The 20,586-nt window shown below is 38.6% G+C and overlaps 1 protein-coding gene across 1 annotated transcript in view; it reads left to right on the top strand.

The window, feature by feature from the left end:
• The window catches only part of LOC133630354 (uncharacterized), a 15,265-nt gene extending 1,123 nt beyond the window's left edge, over positions 1-14,142 (top strand). Inside the window, exons 3-4 of the mRNA XM_062021923.1 lie at positions 13,448-13,498; positions 13,582-14,142. Coding sequence (XP_061877907.1) covers positions 13,448-13,498; positions 13,582-14,029 — 499 coding nt within the window. The 3' untranslated portion in view covers positions 14,030-14,142. The remainder of the gene's footprint in view (positions 1-13,447; positions 13,499-13,581) is intronic.
• The last annotated feature ends 6,444 nt before the right edge of the window (positions 14,143-20,586 follow it).

Here is a 20,586-nt window from a genome sequence, read left to right as displayed (position 1 = left end):
TACGAGCTAACGTGATAGCATCTTGCTTTAACTGCATATAGAAACAAGAGAAATAAAGCCCTGACTGGAAGGATAGATAGAAAATCAACAATACTATTAAACCGTGGACATGTAAATACACGGTTAATGCTTTCCAGGCTGGCGAAGGTTAACAATGCTGTGCTAACGACGCCATTGAGGCTAACTTAGCAACCGGACTGCACAGAGCTATGCTAAAAACATTAGCTCTCCACCTACGTCAGCCAGCCCTCATTTGCTCATCAACACCCGTGCTCACCTGCGTTCCAGCGATCGGCAGAAGGACGAAGGACTTCACCCGCTGCGTTTGGCGGCCCGGAGACGTAGGAAGTCAAGGTGAGGTCGTCGGCTAGCGCGGCTAGCCCTACAACAAAGTCCTCCTGGTTGTGTTGCTGTAGTCCGCTGCTAATACACCGATCCCACCTACAACTGTCTTCTTTACAGTCTTCATTGTTCATTAAAAAAATTGCAAAAGATTTTCCAGAATACTGTGGAATTATGAAATGAAAACAGAGCTTTTTGTATAGGATTCTACGGGGTACCATAACTTCCGTTACTCGGACTTCGTCACGCGCATACGTCATCATACCGCGATGTTTCAGCCGGATATTTCCCGGGAAGTTTTAAAAGTCACTTTATAAGTTAACCCGGCCGTATTGGCATGTGTTGCAATGTTAAGATTTCATCATTGATATATAAACTATCAGACTGCGTGGTCGCTAGTAGTGGCTTTCTGTAGGACTTTAAGCTCTCACACTGCAAAAAGTGCAATCTAAGTAAGATGAAATATCTCAAATAAGGCTGATATTTGATTATTTTCTGTCTGATAAGATCATTCTTCTCACTAAGCAGATTTGATGTTAGAGTGTTTTACTTGTTTTAGTGTTTTGGTGCTAAATGATGTCAGTAAGATATTACAGCTTGTTGCTGAGATTTGATGAGCTATATTGAGTAAAACATGCTTGAAACTAGAATATCAAGTGTTGCAAAGCTGTGTCATCAACACTCACAAAACTACTTTTTTAAAGTCATCATTTTTTATTTCAAGCATGAAAAAAAAAAATCATGATTTTGACACAATTGTGTCTCATAATTAAAACAGATGACAGCCAAATGGACTTTGCTGTTTTATTTTCAATGAAACAATAGAAAAGATGTACTCATATAGTAGTACAGTTGGCACAGTACAGTAAACTGACAGTTAATAATTAAACATTTAAAATGTGACATTTCTAACTATTTAGAACAGAAATAGTTCATGCACATTCAGATAAATTAATCAAAATTACAATTAAAAAAAATGTGGCCGGGGGCCGGGCTGTATATATGCGCACTAATTGACTGAAAGAGCACGCACTTGGTGCGATGATGTCATGTTGTCGATGGAAAAATGCATTTTTAGACAATATGATTTGCCTGAGCGGCTAGGAGACCCCGAGAGTAACAAGCACTTGCCTTGTTGCCTTTCCATTAACAACAATAAATTAGTTTTTAGTAGACGTCTGATATTATCGGCCGATAAAGGCTTTAAAATGTAATATCGGAAATTATCGGTATCGTGTTTTTTTTTATTATCGGTATCTTTTTTTTTTTATTTTTTTTATTAAATTAACATAAAAAACACAAGATACACTTACAATTAGTGCACCAACCCAAAAAACCTCCCTCCCCCCATTTAATGAGTATCCACATTCATTCACACAAAAGGGTTGTTTCTTTCTGTTATTAATATTCTGGTTCCTACTTTATATATCAATATATATCAATACAGTCTGCAAGGGATACAGTTATTAATGTTAACAATATATCAATATATATCAATACAGTCTGCAAGGGATACAGTTATTAATATTAACAATATATCAATATATATCAATACAGTCTGCAAGGAATACAGTCCGTAAGCACACATGGTTGTGCGTGCTGCTGGTCCACTAATAGTACTAACCTTTAACAGTTAATTTTACTCATTTTCATTCATTACTAGTTTCTATGTAACTGTTTTTATATTGTTGTACTTTCTTTTTTATTAAAGAAAATGTTTTTAATTTATTTATCTTATTCTATTTAATAATTTTTTTTAAAAAGGACCTTATCTTCACCATACCTGGTTGTCCAAATTAGGCATAATAATGTGTTAATTCCACGACTGTATATACACTACCGTTCAAAAGTTTGGGGTCACATGTAAATGTCCTTATTTTTGTAGGAAAAGCACTGTACTTTTCAATGAAGATAACTTTAAACTAGTCTTAACTTGAAAGAAATACACTCTATACATTGCTAATGTGGTAAATGACTATTCAAGCTGCAAATATCTGCTTTTTGGTGCAATATCTACATAGGTGTATAGAGGCCCATTTCCAGCAACTATCACTCCAGTGTTCTAATGGTACAATGTGTTTGCTCATTGGCTCAGAAGGCTGATTGATGATTAGAAAACCCTTGTGCAATCATGTTCACACATCTGAGAACACTTTAGCTCGTTACAGAAGCTACAAAACTGACCTTCCTTTGAGCAGATTGACTTTCTGGAGCATCACATTTGTGAGGTCAATTAAACGCTCAAAATGGCCAGAAAAAGAGAACTTTCATCTGAAACTCGACAGTTTATTCTTGTTCTTAGAAATGAAGGCTATTCCACAAAACTGTTTGGGTGACCCCAAACTTCTGAACGGTAGTGTATCAGTATCGGTTGATATCGGTATCGGTAATTAAGAGTTGGACAATATCGGAATATCTGCAAAAAAGCCATTATCAAACATCCCTAGTTTTTAGTATAAGTTTGCTGGTTTGAAGAAATGTAATGCCGAGCGCATATCATGATGTCAAGATAATGGCACTAGCATTTACTTCATTTAAGAATATTTGTCAACATATTGAGCAAAAAAGGTCTCTTTTTTTTCTAGCAAGAAAAGTGCACTTGTTATTAGTGAGAATGTTCATATTTTAAGCTATTTTGGGGTTCATTGAGGTTAGCTAATTTGACTTGTTTTGGAAAGTCTTGACAAGCCAAATTTATTGTTCTATTGGCAGATAATTTTGCTTAGTTCAAGTAAAATACCCCTAACTTTTGTATTTTTTTTTTCTTGTTTTTGAACACTGACTTTTTGCCGTGTATATTGTATGTTTTGGATTGATGATGTGGATATGAGAAAGGCATACAGTATTGTTATGGTAATTCTAACTCCAGTAACGGTTTAATGACAGTTTATTGAGTGTTTTGATGAAAATAGAGGTGAAGATAAAGTAAAGTGACTAAAGGTATGGGAAATGAAGTGAATTGTGGATTTGTAAATTCTGATGAGAGCGAGCAGTGTGTGAACAACTGAAAGCTTCTCTGTGCTTGTTCCTCCTGTTTAACAGGACATTATTATCTGGCTGCTTGTCCTGGCTACCTGAGACCTCCAACATATGCGCTCGGCATCAGGATTGTTTTTTTCATGCTTGAAATAAGAAATGATGACTTTAAAAAAGCAGTTTTCTACTTGTGAGTGTTGATGACGCAGCTTTGCAACAGTTGATATTCTAGTTTCAAGCATGTTTTACTCAATATAGCTCATCAAATCTCAGCAACAAGCTGTAATATCTTACTGACATCATTTAGGAGCAAAACACTTCAAACAAGTAAAACACTCTAACATCAAATCTGCTTAGTGAGAAGAATGATCTTATCAGACAGAAAATGAGCAAATATCAGCCTTATTTGACATATTTCATCCTACTTAGATTTCACTTTTTGGAATGTAGACATGTTAGCGATGGTATTTGTATTACTTAATATTACTTTTCTACATAGCAAATAAAACATGCGATTGGGTTAATGCCAAGTTGCCAAGGAAACCGACACATAAATAATTCTGCAGGACAAAGTTTGCCTTGCAACAAGTCAAAATCAGGACAAGTTGAAAACAACTTGTGTTTATTCCAAGTTACGCAGCAGAATCTGCCCTACAGTGCTGGAGGACCTCAGTCAGGTTCTTCACCTTTTTGACCCAACAGAGGGGCCCGGGGCCCACTCCACTCTTAAAACGGAATTAGTAATCTGAGTCTCCATCTAACCTACTCATAGTTTACCAGGATTAACTTTGTCAAATGATATGAAAGCAGGTGTTATTCATGAGGATTATTATCAAGGTTTAGGTCAGACAGATTACAAAATGAATAGCAATCTGCAAAAGGAGGCACTCACAAAAATGGCTGAAAAATAATTGACATACAATTACACAGTGCTAAAAAAAAACCAAATATAAATAAATAATACAATATATTTTTCACATATAAACTGTAAATGCAAATAAAAATACAGCTTCATCACTTCAGTCCTATTTTTTACGCTCAATCAACTTCTTTATGACTTCTTCTGCAGAGTTCTTCTTTTTGTTTGACGTTGTCTTTACTGCCACAAGTGGTGTAAAAGTGTATTGCAGCCAAAATCACTTTTAAAAAGTAATTATTATAGTTACCTTTTACTTTACCAAAAAATAATTGCAGTACTAACGGAATTACTCTTTAATACCGTAATTTCCGGACTATAAGCCGCTACTTTTTCCCCTCGTTCTGGTCCCTGCGGCTTATACAAGGGTGCGGCTTATATACGGCCTGTTCTTCTCCGACACCGACAAAGAGGATTTCGGTGGTTTTAGTACGCAGGAGGAAGACGATGACACAATGATTAAAGACTGACTTTTCATATACCGGTAGGCTGGTTATTTTGATAACGTACAGGCGAGCACTTTGTATTACTTTGCAGCGTTGTATTATTTGTACTCTGCACGAATGCTGTTCGCCATGTCAAAGATGTGAAAGTTTGATTGAAAGATTTATTGTTAATAAATGGGACGCTTTGCGTTCCCAAACAGTCATCTCTGTCCCGACAATCCCCTCCGTGGTAGCAGGAACCCCTATATACTACGCTAATTACACATCAAAACCCTGCGGCTTATAGTCTGGTGCGGCTTATATATGGAGCAATCTGTATTTTCTCCTAAATTTAGCTGGTGCGGCTTATAGTCCGGAAATTACGGTAAATGTAATTAATTACTAGTAAAAGTAATTAGTACATTACTTTAAAAAAAGTAACTTCAAACATCTGGCTTATGTAGTTGAGAGATGTTTTATATGAGCATGCAGTGTGTGTGTGTGTGCGCTTTTAAAAGGCGGAGCCTGTTGCCTGGTGACGTCTTCAAGGGTTTCAACAGAGCATGTGATTGTTAGCTTTAGCAGTTAGCAATTTGCCGGTTCTGACGCCAGCTCTTATGAATCTTTTCACCGGATTGTGTTAATATATAGATTGAATGTGCTTCCATGGCTGTCATATCGTCTTGTCAACAAACGGTGTATTGTTTGGATGGCAAGTTTGTCACTTCAATCCTCTATTTGTTGTTAATTTTCCCATTGTGTGCAAGTGTGTATGTTGTTGTGTGTTGTGTCACAGTGTGATGTTGCCTCTTCCTGTTGGTTATCAACTTCATTTTAGTGCTTGAATCCCTGAACTAGTCACAAATGTACCCATAATGCAGTTCTTCTCAAAATAGTTGTCTTATTGTTTGGGCTATAGCGCCATCTTTTGGAGGAGTTTGCTCACTGCAGGTGCTGCGGGTTGAATGTCTACAGTATTTCCTTCCGTTTCGAACCGGAAGTACTATTGAAGTTCCGTCGACAACTCATCCATAGCGTTTCTACTCGTACGGTTTCCTAATGCATCAGTCCAAGCAGCGTCTGTAAGTTTTACAATATAACTAAAACAAATCATACTGACTAAACCGTCAAATGTTTTTATGCAAATGTGTACGTGCTATCGTAATGTAATTGAGCTAGTGTTGTTAGCATTAGCTAATATGCTAACACATTTACAAGTGTCAGTGTTAGTATTATTAACTTTGTGTATTGCTTCAGTGAAGTCTTGTCCATCAATAGTTCCTTTTTACACTTCCGGCCTCACAGTTTTGGTTCTACAAGTCACATCCGGTCCAACTGCACTCACTAAAAGATGATTAGACTTCATGAAAGGATTATATTTCCTGTCAATGACAGTAAAAGTGTTGGGATTAGTGATACTAATTGGCAGAAGAAAAACTTAATTATGAATATGCAGCATGGTAGTTTCTAACAACCAATCAAACTCAATTCAGAGATTTTAGTTATTGCTTTCTCAGGGTTATTATTTAAATAGCTCATATATCTTGATATTTTAGATTATAATAAAAAGCTGCATTGCTGCTCATAAACAGTTTTGGGGGGTTGGTGTGCCGAGTCTAGGCCTGCCTGGGGCGTCACATGACCTCCAGATGCTCTTGGAAAGAAAGTGCTGCTTGGTAGGAAAATGCAACATAACCTGGTAGTTAGCAACAGAAGTGATGGATGTCACATTTGGATGACATTTTCAGAATATGTCTGAAATAGCTCCTTTTTCTTGTGTGTGTTATTCATAAATGAGCTTGTCAAAACACTTAGTGTTGACGTTCATGTTCATGCTGTCACCAGACAACCAGTCATCCAGGTTGGTACCTTTTTCTGTTGCTGCTATGTTCAAAATGATGAGAATTGTCATCATGTAAATCAATGTTTTACCTGATTTGTTATGATTATTTGTTCATGGGAAGCTTTGTGCTATGCTGAGTAGCATCAGGTTGCACATTTCCTCAGCTTGTGTTTCCAAAGCCGTTGATATTGTCCGTCTGCAATAATGTGGCGTACGTTATTAAAAAAACACTCGTGTCCTGCTAATCATTTGAATACAAACTACCAAACACTTTCCCAAATGTCTTGTCAACAGGAAGTGATGCCCTTAAATAGTCACAGTTGTGGTCAATCAATTGACACATAATGAAAGTGCACACATAATATAAAACAATGGAAAATTGTACAAAATAAATCAAAGACTCAGTACAGTATCATAGGAAAATAAATAAAGTAATAAAAAAAGACATAGCTCATCAGCACAGTAAAAAAAATAGAAAAGCTCATTCCCTAAAGGGATGAATGAGGAGTTGAGGATGTTTTCTAGAATGTTTTTCCATAAAGTGTTCTATATGCATATCATGTGTTTCATATAAATGATGTAGGGCTTCAGGTTGGTGCTTTATAAGTATTATATTATATATATAACTATAGTAGGCTGACCATATTGTGAAATCCCACAAAGAGGACACATATAAGCGTGCCAAGGCGAGCAGCACGCCAAGGCCGGGACTAGGTGAACATTTGCCAATGATACTCCAACTTGCTTCATAAGTAATCTATTTATTTAAATAAAGCATTTTTTCTCCTATGTTGACAGTAGTGTTGGCGCTAGGAATTTTCAAAATGGGGTCCCAGGGACCCCATCAAGTCATAAAAATGGGGTCCCACAGTACATTTTTGGGGTACCACTTTTTTGTAAGCGTTTTGAAAATAAATGACAAATGTATGCATTATCCGGTTATATCTCACATTCTATATTGTGTTTTGGAAAAATGTTGTCATAAACGTTACTTAAAGGCCTACTGAAAGCCACTACTAGCGACCACGCAGTCTGATAGTTTATATATCAATGATGAAATCTTAACATTGCAACACATGTCAATACGGCCGGGTTAACTTATAAAGTGACATTTTAAAATTCCCGCCACACTTCCGGTTGAAAAACTCCTTTGGATATGATTTATGCGCGTGACGTCACAGAATCCACGGAAGTGGTTGGACCCCGTCGAACCCGATACAAAAACCTCTTGTTTTCTTCGACAAAATTCCACAGTATTGTGGACATCTGTGTTGGTGAATCTTTTGCAATTTGTTTAATGAACAATGGAGGCTGCAAAGAAGAACGTTGTAGGTGGGATCGATCGGTGTATTAGCGGCTAAGTACAATACTTACAGCAACACAACAAGGACTACTTACTACGCCTAGCCGATGCTTGCCGCCAAACCCACGGGTGAAGTCCTTCGTCGCGCCGTCAATCGCTGGAACGTAGGTGAGCACGGCTGTTGATGGGAAGATGAGGGCTGGCTGGCGTAGGTGGAGCGCTAATGTTTTTATCATAGTTCTGTGAGGTCCGGTTGCTAAGTTGCTAAATTAGCCTTAGCGTCGTTAGCAACAGCATTGTTAAGCCTTACCAGGCTGAGAATTTTTAACCGTGTAGTTACATGTACATGCTTTAATAGTATTGTTGATCTTCTGTCTATCCTTCCAGTCAGGGGTTTATTTATTTTGTTTCTATCTTCATTTGAGAACGATGCTATCACGTTAGCTCAGTAGCTAAGTGTGTCACCGATGTATTGTCTTGGAGATAAAAGTCACTTTAAATGTCCATTTCGCGTTCTCGACTCTCATTTTCAAGAGGATATAGTATCCCAGGTGGTTTAAAATACAAATCTGTGATCCACAATAGAAAAAGGAGAGAGTGTGGAATCCAATGAGCCAGCTTGTACCTAAGTTACAGTCAGAGCGAAAAAAGATACGTCCATCACTGCCTCTCTAGTCATTCACTGTAACGTTCCTCATCTACGAATCTTTCATCCTCGCTCAAATTAATGGGGTAATCGTCGCTTTCTCGGTCCGAATCTCTCTCGCTCCATTGTAAACAACGGGGAATTGTGAGGAATACTAGCTCCTGTGACGTCACGCTACTTCCGCTACAGGCAAGGCTTTTTTTAATCAGCGAGCAAAAGTTGCGAACTTAATCGTCAATTTTCTCTACTAAATCCTTTCAGCAAAAATATGGCAATATCGCGAAATGATCAAGTATGACACATAGAATGGATCTGCTATTCCCGTTTAAATAAAAAAAATTCATTTCAGTAGGCCTTAATTCATTAAAAAAAAACAAGAAAACAAATGTGTATACATAAGTAAATGTATTCAGTTATAAACATTCATTCACTTTCTTCTTTCCTTCATGGATCTAAACTTTACCGCTGCTGCTAGTGTTTTCTATGTTTTTATTGAATAAGTTGTAGGTGTATTTATTTCAGTATAAAAGTGTAAAAAGTGTTTTGCTTGGGTCATGAAATGATGATGATGGTGTGCCAGGGCATACATACATTTTATATTTAAATCTCTGGAGTCTACATCAACTTCACATTTATTCCTCATTTCAAAATGTTGTAGTTTTTTTATGTTGTGTTTTTTGTTTGTTTGTTTTCCACCCTTTTTTGTCAAAAACAACTATGTTTTTTATGGCAAACACACAAAATATGCAAAATCTTCCACCAAAAATATTTTTCTTAGTGTAATATTTGATGTGAAGTAATCGGAACCTTTGATAGGTCAATAATTCATAATAACATTGATTTTGATTATTATTATTATGTTTTGAGCAATGACAGTTTGAAAGAAAAAAAACATTTTTGTTTTATTAGTCAACATTGCAACTGTTTCTAAATGACATTTCACCTGTAAGCTTTTTTATTTCACTTTTGTTATGTTTTTGTTTATTTTAATAGTATTTTTAGAATGTGCCGTGGGCCTTTAAAACATTAGCTGTGGGCCGCAAATGGTCAAATAAAAAAAATCTGCGTCCTTTCTGATATCAATGCGTTAAAAAGACACAAAAAGTGCGTTGACGCCAACACTGCATGACATTGTAACAAAATAAGTCACACTTATATTCTGTAACATTCACAGTTTTGGAAAAAAAAGTGCAGAGGTAGAAATATTCAAAATAACCTCTTGTATATAATCTAAACATAAATAATGCCTCAAAAGAAGTTAATTACATTTAAACAAAAAACAGCAGAGGAGCTCTCGCCCTGCACAGCTGTTTTGTGCTTTGTAGTGTCGATATGGGCTTGTAGATCTTTATTTGCCACAGATATACACGTTCCTGCTTTGCACACAGTGCATTCTGCTTCCCATGTGTCACGGCCAGGACGAAAACTTGAATACTTTTCCTGCAAATCATCCGTGAAGTTGCATTTACTTTTCGGCATTTCTTGTTTCCATGTCTGTCTCCAATCACTAGCTCTCTCGCTCTGTGTCTCTGCCCCTCCCTCACCAATGTTTCTGCGTGCGCACCTTCACAGTTTGTTTTGTTTGACCCCTTCTTAACTTAACCCTGGACGTACATTGAAAATACACGCAACCCTAACTCAAAATGCCGGACATTTGAGGCATTTAAGAAACCCCGCCCGGACACCCCCGCAAAAGAGGACATGTCCGGGGAAAAGAGGACGTATGGTCAGCCTAAACTATAGCTATTCTAGCGCTTTATTTATTCTTTTCACTTTCTCCTTTTATTATAATGCTTGTCCACACATTGTTTTATTACTTTGTTTATTTTCCTAGGATACTGTACTGAGTCTTTCACTTATTTTGCACAATTTTCCATTTTGTCTATTTATTTCTGCACTTTCATTTTTGAAGTTGATTTCTTGTCATGTCAATTGATTGTGACAATTTAAGGGCATCACTTCCTGTTGACGACCGCACACTGACCCAGTGTTTGGTAGTTTGTATTTATAGTTTAGATTTATGGTTTGTTTTCAAATGATTAGAAGTGTTGCTTTTTCTTCAAGTTCACTTTTTGCCATGCACCTCTTTATTTTAGTTTTTAGGAGAGTTCCTGTTCTTCCTGTATTTTGTACTTTATTAGTGTAAAAACTGGTCTAAGGTCTGGAACACAGTCCGAGATGAAGGTTGAGCTCAGGAGACATCAAATGATTGGATAATTGCTCAGCTGAAGTTGCAGTAGGTTGTGAAAACCCCATCTGAGATGAAATGGGGGATGTCACCTTCTCCTGGATGATTGATCACTCTGCTAATCATTTTCTCATTTCCATTCCTCCAAGGGAAGCAACTGGTCAAATACCTTTTTCCTCACCAGTTTGCTATTATTTCATCACCCAGCTGGATGGGAACATTCTTTCTGTGCATTATGCAGACTTTCTGTCTCATAAAGTTTCTCTCTTGCTCAGCATCCAAATGGAACGCCGTGTTTTATCTGCAGACTGGAGGTTTTATCTGCAGACTAGAGGTTAATAGAAATCATCAGACTAGAGGTTAATAGAAATCATCAGCACTGCTGGCTTGAACTAACCGGCCTGTCAATTCCCATTTGGAGAAACAAAAAACACTTACTGGGATCTCATTTCTTTGTCAGGTCATCAGCAGTCACACTAATCCTTTTAGGAAGTCCAATTGTAAGTGACCCAAACCTGTCCAAATACCTTCTGTGTGCGAGTGACGGGAGAAAAGCTCCGACTCGATTAGGGAGAGGTTGTTTGGCGCCACCTGCTGATTAGCTAACCTTTCACTTTGAATGTTTACAGTCCACAAACAATCACGATAGGCTAATTAAAGACACTAAGATTTACTAAGATCCAAATACCACGTGCTAAACAGCGTGGACAAAAAATTAAATAGTTTGTACTATTAGTGGGTGAGTCCCACTTACACATCTGATGTTATCTCTCACATCTGATACAACTTTGACTGTCGATACTGTCCCACTTACACATCTGATGTCAGCAGTATCATCACCCAGAAGACAAAAGTATGATCTCCATTTATGAAGGTATTTTCCAGTTAATGTCAAATCTAATCAAACGTTATTGATATACCACTTTTCATTTACCAAGTGCTGTACAAAACAAACAATAATAGAAGAGAAGAAAACAGTATTGACAATAACAAGGCAAAAACTAATTTGTGTTTTGTTTTTTTAACTGTAAGCCATGATCATTGAAATTAAAATAAATAAAAGTTTGCCATTCCTCAGTTTGCATGTAATGAGTTTATACCACATAGTTTCATATTTGAAGTTAATTGAATGGACTTCGACATCATATTCTAATTGTATGAATAACATGAGAGTGAAAATGAGGTTGCAGGAAAACACACAACTTTTCTCTGACTACAATGAAACGTTCATGTACCTAAAAAAGTAGAATCTAAGTGGAAAATGTGTGCAAGCTTTTAACCACAAACTGAGTCACTGCCTGGTGAGATTGGTGGTTCTGAAGTTTACTGGCCGCCTCCTAATGTGTCTCCTCATGCTCATCTAAATGAGAAGGTACTGGAACAGATACTAGGCGCTATTAGTACCTGTAGTATTTAGGCCAGATGCCTGCTGCTGGCATGACATCAGTCCTTCATAGTTAAGTTAAAGTTCAAGTAGTTTTGCATGCTGGGTGTTGGAATGTTTCAGCACATTTCTCCTTTTGATAAAATAGCAACCTTGCAAGTTGCAATCTTGTCTTGTAAAATGTTGCCAAACTTCAGTCCGCTACCTCCACTTGTGCATCACCACTTTGCTGTCTGACGTCACTACGCACGTGGCGTGATGACGTCATTCTCACCCGCAAGAACCGTTAAGGGAATCCTCTGAAAAAAATGGCAAAACGATTCCAAGGAATTGGTACACTGGGAACCGGTTCTGAACAAGAACTGGTTTTCAATTCCCATCCCTAAATGTCACACAGCTAAAAAAATATAAACTCATTTTCACTACAAAGTACCATTGATTTGTATTTTTGGTCTTAACATAGTTTCTCTTATTTTCCAGAAAATGCACTTTATGGTCTCTTCATGTGTCAGAGTTTATTCAAAATACGAAAGAAGGATTTAATGATAGTTTGAAGACGTTCAACAAGACAAAGCCTTTATTTCCTCTCCTTGTGCTTACTTCCAGTTTCCAGACCCTCGCTGTCAGTGCACAAGAAATAGTTGGATTTCACAAAATGTCGAATGATACTTTGAGCTCTAATTAATGGAAAGTTACAAGAAAAAACAGTTTTTAGCACACACACAAACCATCCTGCAGGCTCAGTTGTGTAAGTGTTCACCAGACTTGCTAGCTAGTGCAACAGTTGTTCTAAAAACAGGAATAAAGACTTTCAAAAACTCGTATGAATCTCAAGATCTCAAAGCCTGCTTTGCACTTTCAACATTTGTTGAACACATATTTCCAGATACTAAAAATAGTCTTTGTCTTTGGAAGAATTCAGAAACCCTGGTGCCCCAGAACCGCTATTGCAACCTTGTTCTTTGTAGCCTTTTCAGCCTTGACAAGGATGACAATTTGACATCTGCATGGAGTATGAGTGTGTGTGAATGCTTATCTCACCCTAACTAACATGGAGATAAGTCACACTTTGGGAAAGCAAGTAGAGAACGCCTCCATCCCTTGCCTACTTTCTAATAATTGAAACAAAACTTATTCTGCTTTAACTTATAGGAAACAAAGGGCCCCTCTAATGCTGATAGGAAACAAAGGGCCCCTCTAATGCTGACAACATTGGCACTTTTTCATAGACCTCAAGATGATGTGAAAATTCCCCCAAAATAGACCCAGTAGGCTAGATTTCTACGGACTTTGAGCTCCAACATGTGGGCGGGCCTCACCAGCCTGCCTACAGCCAAATGACTTCACTCCATCTCGTATCGTGAGATCCATTTCAGCACCTCGTCTTCATTATGTGATCACTTGTTTCTTATCTCTTGCTCCAGAGGGATCCTCGGGAGCAAGAGAAGAGCTACAAAAAGAGACAAAGGAGGAAAGTGAGATACAGAGAAGATCTTAAATGAAGAGTCTGAGACAAATCTGAGAATTACAATGTGAGATGAGGTGGCGATTTGTCCAGGGTCTACTCTGCCTTCCTTGTCCGGGGTCTACTCCGCCTTCCTTGTCCAGGGTCTACTCCGCCTTTCTTGTCCAGGGTCTACTCTGCCTTCCTTGTCCGGGGTCTACTCCGCCTTCCTTGTCCAGGGTCTACTCCACCTTTCTTGTCCAGGGTCTACCCCGCCTTCCTTGTCCAGGGTCTACTCCGCCTTCCTTGTCCAGGGTCTACCCCGCCTTCCTTGTCCAGGGTCGACTTCGCCTTCCTTGCCCAGGGTCTTGTCCAGGGTTTACCCCGCCTTCCTTGTCCAGGGTCTTGTCCAGGGTTTACCCCGCCTTCTTTGTCCAGGATGAACCACCACAGGACTGACAGACTAACACTGATGAACCACCTCAGGACTGGCAGACTAACACTGATGAACCACCACAGGACTGGCAGACTAACACTGATGAACCACCACAGGACTGGCTGACTAACACTGATGAACCACCACAGGACTGGCCTACTAACACTGATGAACCACCTCAGGATTGGCAGACAAACACTGATGAACCACCACAGGACTGGCAGACAAACACTGATGAACCACCACAGGACTGGCAGACAAACACTGATGAACCACCTCAGGACTGGCCTACTAACACTGATGAACCACCTCAGGACTGGCAGACAAACACTGATGAACCACCACAGGACTGGCAGACAAACACTGATGAACCACCTCAGGACTGGCTGACTAACACTCATGAACCACCACAGGACTGGCCTACTAACACTGATGAACCACCACAGGACTGGCAGACTAACACTGATGAACCACCACAGGACTGGCCTACTAACACTGATGAACCACCACAGGACTGGCAGACAAACACTGATGAACCACCACAGGACTGGCTGACTAACACTGATGAACCACCACAGGACTGGCAGACAAACACGGATGAACCACCTCAGGACTGGCAGACTAACACTGATGAACCACCACAGGACTGGCAGACAAACACTGATGAACCACCACAGGACTGGCTGACTAAAACTGATGAACCACCACAGGACTGGCAGACTAACACTGATGAACCACCACAGGACTGGCAGACTAAAACTGATGAACCACCACAGGACTGGCAGACTAACACTGATGAACCACCACAGGACTGGCAGACAAACACGGATGAACCACCTCAGGACTGGCAGACTAACACTGATGAACCACCACAGGACTGGCAGACAAACACTGATGAACCACCACAGGACTGGCTGACTAACACTGATGAACCACCTCAGGACTGGCAGACAAACACTGATGAACCACCACAGGACTGGCAGACTAACATTGATGAACCACCACAGGACTGGCAGACTAACACTGATGAACCACCTCAGGACTGGCAGACTGACACTGATGAACCACCACAGGACTGGCAGACAAATACTGATGAACCACCTCAGGACTGGCTGACTAACACTGATGAACCACCACAGGACTGGCAGACTAAAACTGATGAACCACCTCAGGACTGGCAGACAAACACTGATGAACCACCACAGGACTGGCTGACTAACACTGATGAACCACCACAGGACTGGCAGACAAACACTGATGAACCACCTCAGGACTGGCTGACTAACACTGATGAACCACTACAGGACTGGCATACTAACACTGATGAACCACCACAGGACTGGCAGACTAAAACTGATGAACCACCTCAGGACTGGCAGACAAACACTGATGAACCACCACAGGACTGGCTGACTAACACTGATGAACCACCACAGGACTGGCAGACAAACACTGATGAACCACCTCAGGACTGGCTGACTAACACTGATGAACCACCACAGGACTGGCATACTAACACTGATGAACCACCACAGGACTGGCAGACAAATACTGAGGAACCACCTCAGGACTGGCTGACTAACACTGATGAACCACCACAGGACTGGCAGACAAATACTGATGAACCACCTCAGGACTGGCTGACTAACACTGATGAACCACCACAGGACTGGCAGACTAAAACTGATGAACCACCACAGGACTGGCAGACTAACACTGATGAACCACCACAGGACTGGCAGACTAAAACTGATGAACCACCACAGGACTGGCAGACTAACACTGATGAACCACCACAGGACTGGCAGACAAACACGGATGAACCACCACAGGACTGGCAGACTAACACTGATGAACCACCACAGGACTGGCAGACTAACACTGATGAACCACCTCAGGACTGGCATACTAACACTGATGAACCATCTCAGGACTGGCAGACAAACACTGATGAACCACCTCAGGACTGGCAGACAAACACTGATGAACCACCACAGGACTGGCAGACTAACACTGATGAACCACCTCAGGACTGGCAGACTAACACTGATGAACCACCACAGGACTGGCAGACAAATACTGATGAACCACCTCAGGACTGGCTGACTAACACTGATGAACCACCACAGGACTGGCAGACTAAAACTGATGAACCACCTCAGGACTGGCAGACTAACACTTATGAACCACCTCAGGACTGGCAGACTAACACTGATGAACCACCACAGGACTGGCAGACAAATACTGATGAACCACCTCAGGACTGGCTGACTAACACTGATGAACCACCTCAGGACTGGCATACTAACACTGATGAACCATCTCAGGACTGGCAGACAAACACTGATGAACCACCACAGGACTGGCCTACTAACACTGATGAACCACCACAGGACTGGCAGACAAACACTGATGAACCACCACAGGACTGGCTGACTAACACTGATGAACCACCACAGGACTGGCAGACTAACACTGATGAACCACCACAGGACTGGCAGACAAACACTGATGAACCACAACAGTACTGGCCTACTAACACTAATGAACCACCACAGGACTGGCAGACAAACACTGATGAACCACCACAGGACTGGCCTACTAACACTAATGAACCACCACAGGACTGGCAGACTAACACTGATGAACCACCACAGGACTGGCAGACAAACACTGATGAACCACAACAGGACTGGCCTACTAACACTAATGAACCACCACAGGACTGGCAGACAAACACTGATGAACCACCACAGGACTGGCAGACAAACACTGATGAACCACCACAGGACTGGCAGACAAACAGATGAACCACCTCAGGACTGGCAGACAAACACAGATGAACCACCACAGGACTGGCAGGTGTCTGCACAGACTCGTCATTTAGACCTGAACACAGACTTTGTACAGTTGAGAAAATACTTTAGTTTCATTTTTCTAGGGACAAACAGTAAATACTTGAACAAAGAAATGCTTTACAGCAAGTGTTGTTACCTTTTGTGATGTAATGTCTCCCTCTTGTGGTGGTGGGAGACATCGCATGAATAAAATAAGAATCGTCTATTCATCCATCATTCATTCATCCATTTATTCATCCATCCATGGAAACAAACACCCTCCTATTTTGGTATTATACAGTATTTAGTGTAGCTTTTAAACTTATGCATAATTTAGTGATTGTGTCAATTGTAAGAATGTGAGAGTACATTCAGTAAATTGTACATCTAAGTTGTGTATTGTTCTGAAATAATGTAATTAATGTTAATTATCTTGTGGTTTATTGTTCTGAAATAATGTAACTAATGTTAATTATCTTGTGGTTTATTGTTCTGAAATAATGTAACTAATGCTAATTATCTTGTGGTTAGTTGTGTATTGTTCTGAAATAATGTAACTAATGCTAATTATCTTGTTGTTTGTTGTGTATTGTTCTGAAATAATGTAACTAACGTTAATTATCTTGTGGTTAGTTGTTCTGAAATAATGTAACTAATGCTAATTATCTTGTGGTTAGTTGTGTATTGTTCTGAAATCATGTAATTAATGTTAATTACCTTGTGGTTTATTGTTCTGAAATAATGTAACTAATGCTAATTATCTTGTTGTTTGTTGTGTATTGTTCTGAAATAATGTAACTAACGTTAATTATCTTGTGGTTAGTTGTGTATTGTGCTGTGAAATTATGTAACTAACGTTAATTATCTTGTGGTTAGTTGTGTATTGTTCTGAAATAATGTAACTAATGTTAATTATCTTGTGGTTTATTGTTCTGAAATAATGTAACTAATGCTAATTATCTTGTGGTTAGTTGTGTATTGTTCTGAAATCATGTAATTAATGTTAATTATGTTGTGGTTAGTTGTGTATTGTGCTGTGAAATAATGTAACTCATGCTAATTACCTTGTAGTTAGTTGTGTATTGTGCTGTGAAATAATGTAACTAATGCTACTTATCTTGTAGTTAGTTGTGTATTGTGCTGTGAGATAATGTAATTAATGTTAATTATCTTGTGGTTAGTTGTGTATTGTTATGAAATAATGTAATTAATGTTAATTATCTTGTGGTTAGTTGTGTATTGTTCTGAAATAATGTAACTAATGCTAATTACCTTGTGGTTAGTTGTGTATTGTGCTGTGAAATAATGTAACTAATGCTAATTATCTTGTGGTTAGTTGTGTATTGTGCTGTGAAATAATGTAACTCATGCTAATTATCTTGTGGTTAGTTGTGTATTGTGCTGTGAAATAATGTAACTCATGCTAATTATCTTGTGGTTAGTTGTGTATTGTGCTGTGAAATAATGTAACTAATGCTAATTATCTTGTGGTTAGTTGTGTATTGTGCTGTGAAATAATGTAACTAATGCTAATTATCTTTTGGTTAGTTGTGTATTGTGCTGTGAAATAATGTAACTAATGCTAATTATCTTGGCCATTTAATGACTCAGACACTGTATGACTTAAACTTTCCATTTGATACAGTTGTGTAGAGTACTGTGATTATGTGTGTGTAGAGTAGTGTGATTATGTGTGTGTAGAGTAGTGTGATTAAGTGTGTGTAGAGTAGTGTGATTATGTGTGTGTAGAGTAGTGTGATTAAGTGTGTGTACTTGTGTGATTATGTGTGTGTACTTGTGTGAGCTTTGTTTTGTAGCATTTTGTTTTGAAATGTAATTGTTAAATCTTCATGAGTTGATGTAAGTCAGGTGGTGTCCAATGAAGGACGACATCATTCAATTATTGAACAGAACGTACAGAAGACTGAGATAAACACTGATAACTTGACAAAATAAGTCGTAAAGGAAGAAGTTTGTGTCTACGTGCCTTCACAGTGTTGACTTTCTGGCTACATCTCGTAACTTCCACCGACTCTTGCTGACATTTCTTCTCAACAGCCACAAACGGACTTTTAGGGATGTTCAGGAGATGTGAAAGTGTGTTTTTCACAACTCACTAGTCACAAGTTACTAGTCACACGTCACTAGTCACGAGTTACTAGTCACACATCACTAGTCACAAGTTACTAGTCACTAGTCACACTTCACTAGTCACAAGTTACTAGTCACACTTCACTAGTCACAAGTTACTAGTCACTAGTCACACTTCACTAGTCAAAAGTTACTAGTCACACATCACTAGTCACACTTCACTAGTCACTAGTCACAAGTTACTAGTCACACATCACTAGTCACAAGTCCCTCCGCCATTGTGAAGCACTCACCAGTCATGTTGACAGTCGCCTCACGCAGCAGTCCCAGCTGCAGTCCCAGCAGACTCACATTCCTCCATGTCCACACTGCTAATCAAGTGTGTGTGTGTGTGTGAGTGTGTATGTGTATATGTGAGTGTTTGTGTGTGTATCTATGTGTGTGTGTGTGCATGTGTGAGTGTGAGAGAATAATGCTAACTTAAGTCTAAAGTACAAAAACCAAACAGTCACTAAGGGTAAACCACAAGGAAGTCTAATTATTCTACATTTAATGTTATTACTGTATTGGAGCACCTGTACAATATTATTATTATTATTCTACATTTAATGTTATTACTTTATTGAAGCACCTGTACAATATTATTATTATTATTCTACATTTAATGTTATTACTTTACTGGAGCACCTGTACAATATTATTATTATTATTCTACATTTAATGTTATTACTTTATTGAAGCACCTGTACAATATTATTATTATTATTGTACATTTAATGTTATTACTTTATTGAAGCACCTGTACAATATTATTATTATTATTCTACATTTAATATTATTACTTTATTGAAGCACCTGTACAATATTATTATTATTATTCTACATTTAATGTTATTACTTTATTGAAGCACCTGTACAATATTATTATTATTATTCTACATTTAATGTTATTACTTTATTGAAGCACCTGTACAATATTATTATTATTATTCTACATTTAATGTTATTACTTTACTGGAGCACCTGTACAATATTATTATTATTATTCTACATTTAATGGTATTACTTTACTGTATTGGAGCACCTGTACGATATTATTATTATTATTCTACATTTAATGTTATTACTTTACTGGAGAACCTGTACAATATTATTATTATTATTGTACATTTAATGTTATTACTGAATTGGAGCACCTGTACAATATTATTATTATTATTCTACATGTAATGTTATTACTTTACTGGAGAACCTGTACAATATTATTATTATTATTCTACATTTAATGGTATTACTTTACTGTATTGGAGCACCTGTACGATATTATTATTATTATTCTACATTTAATGGTATTACTTTAATGGAGCACCTGTACAATATTATTATTATTGTACATTTAATGGTATTACTTTAATGGAGCACCTGTACAATATTATTATTATTCTGCATTTAATGTTATTACTGTACTGGAGCACCTGTACGAGAGTATTGTCATAGTGAATGTGGTGCACCAAACATGTGATGAGGTGTAAAAAGGTGCACCAAACATGTCATGAGGTGTAAAAAGGTGCACCAAACATGTCATGAGGTGTAAAAAGGTGCACCAAACATGTCATGAGGTGTAAAAAGGTGCACCAAACATGTCATGAGGTGTAAAAAGGTGCACCAAACATGTGATGAGGTGTAAAAAGGTGCACCAAACATGTCATGAGGTGTAAAAAGGTGCACCAAACATGTCATGAGGTGTAAAAAGGT

This window comes from Entelurus aequoreus, linkage group LG15 (genome assembly GCF_033978785.1).
Source record: "Entelurus aequoreus isolate RoL-2023_Sb linkage group LG15, RoL_Eaeq_v1.1, whole genome shotgun sequence".
NCBI lineage: Eukaryota > Metazoa > Chordata > Actinopteri > Syngnathiformes > Syngnathidae > Entelurus > Entelurus aequoreus.
This window is presented reverse-complemented; position numbering and strand designations above follow the sequence as displayed.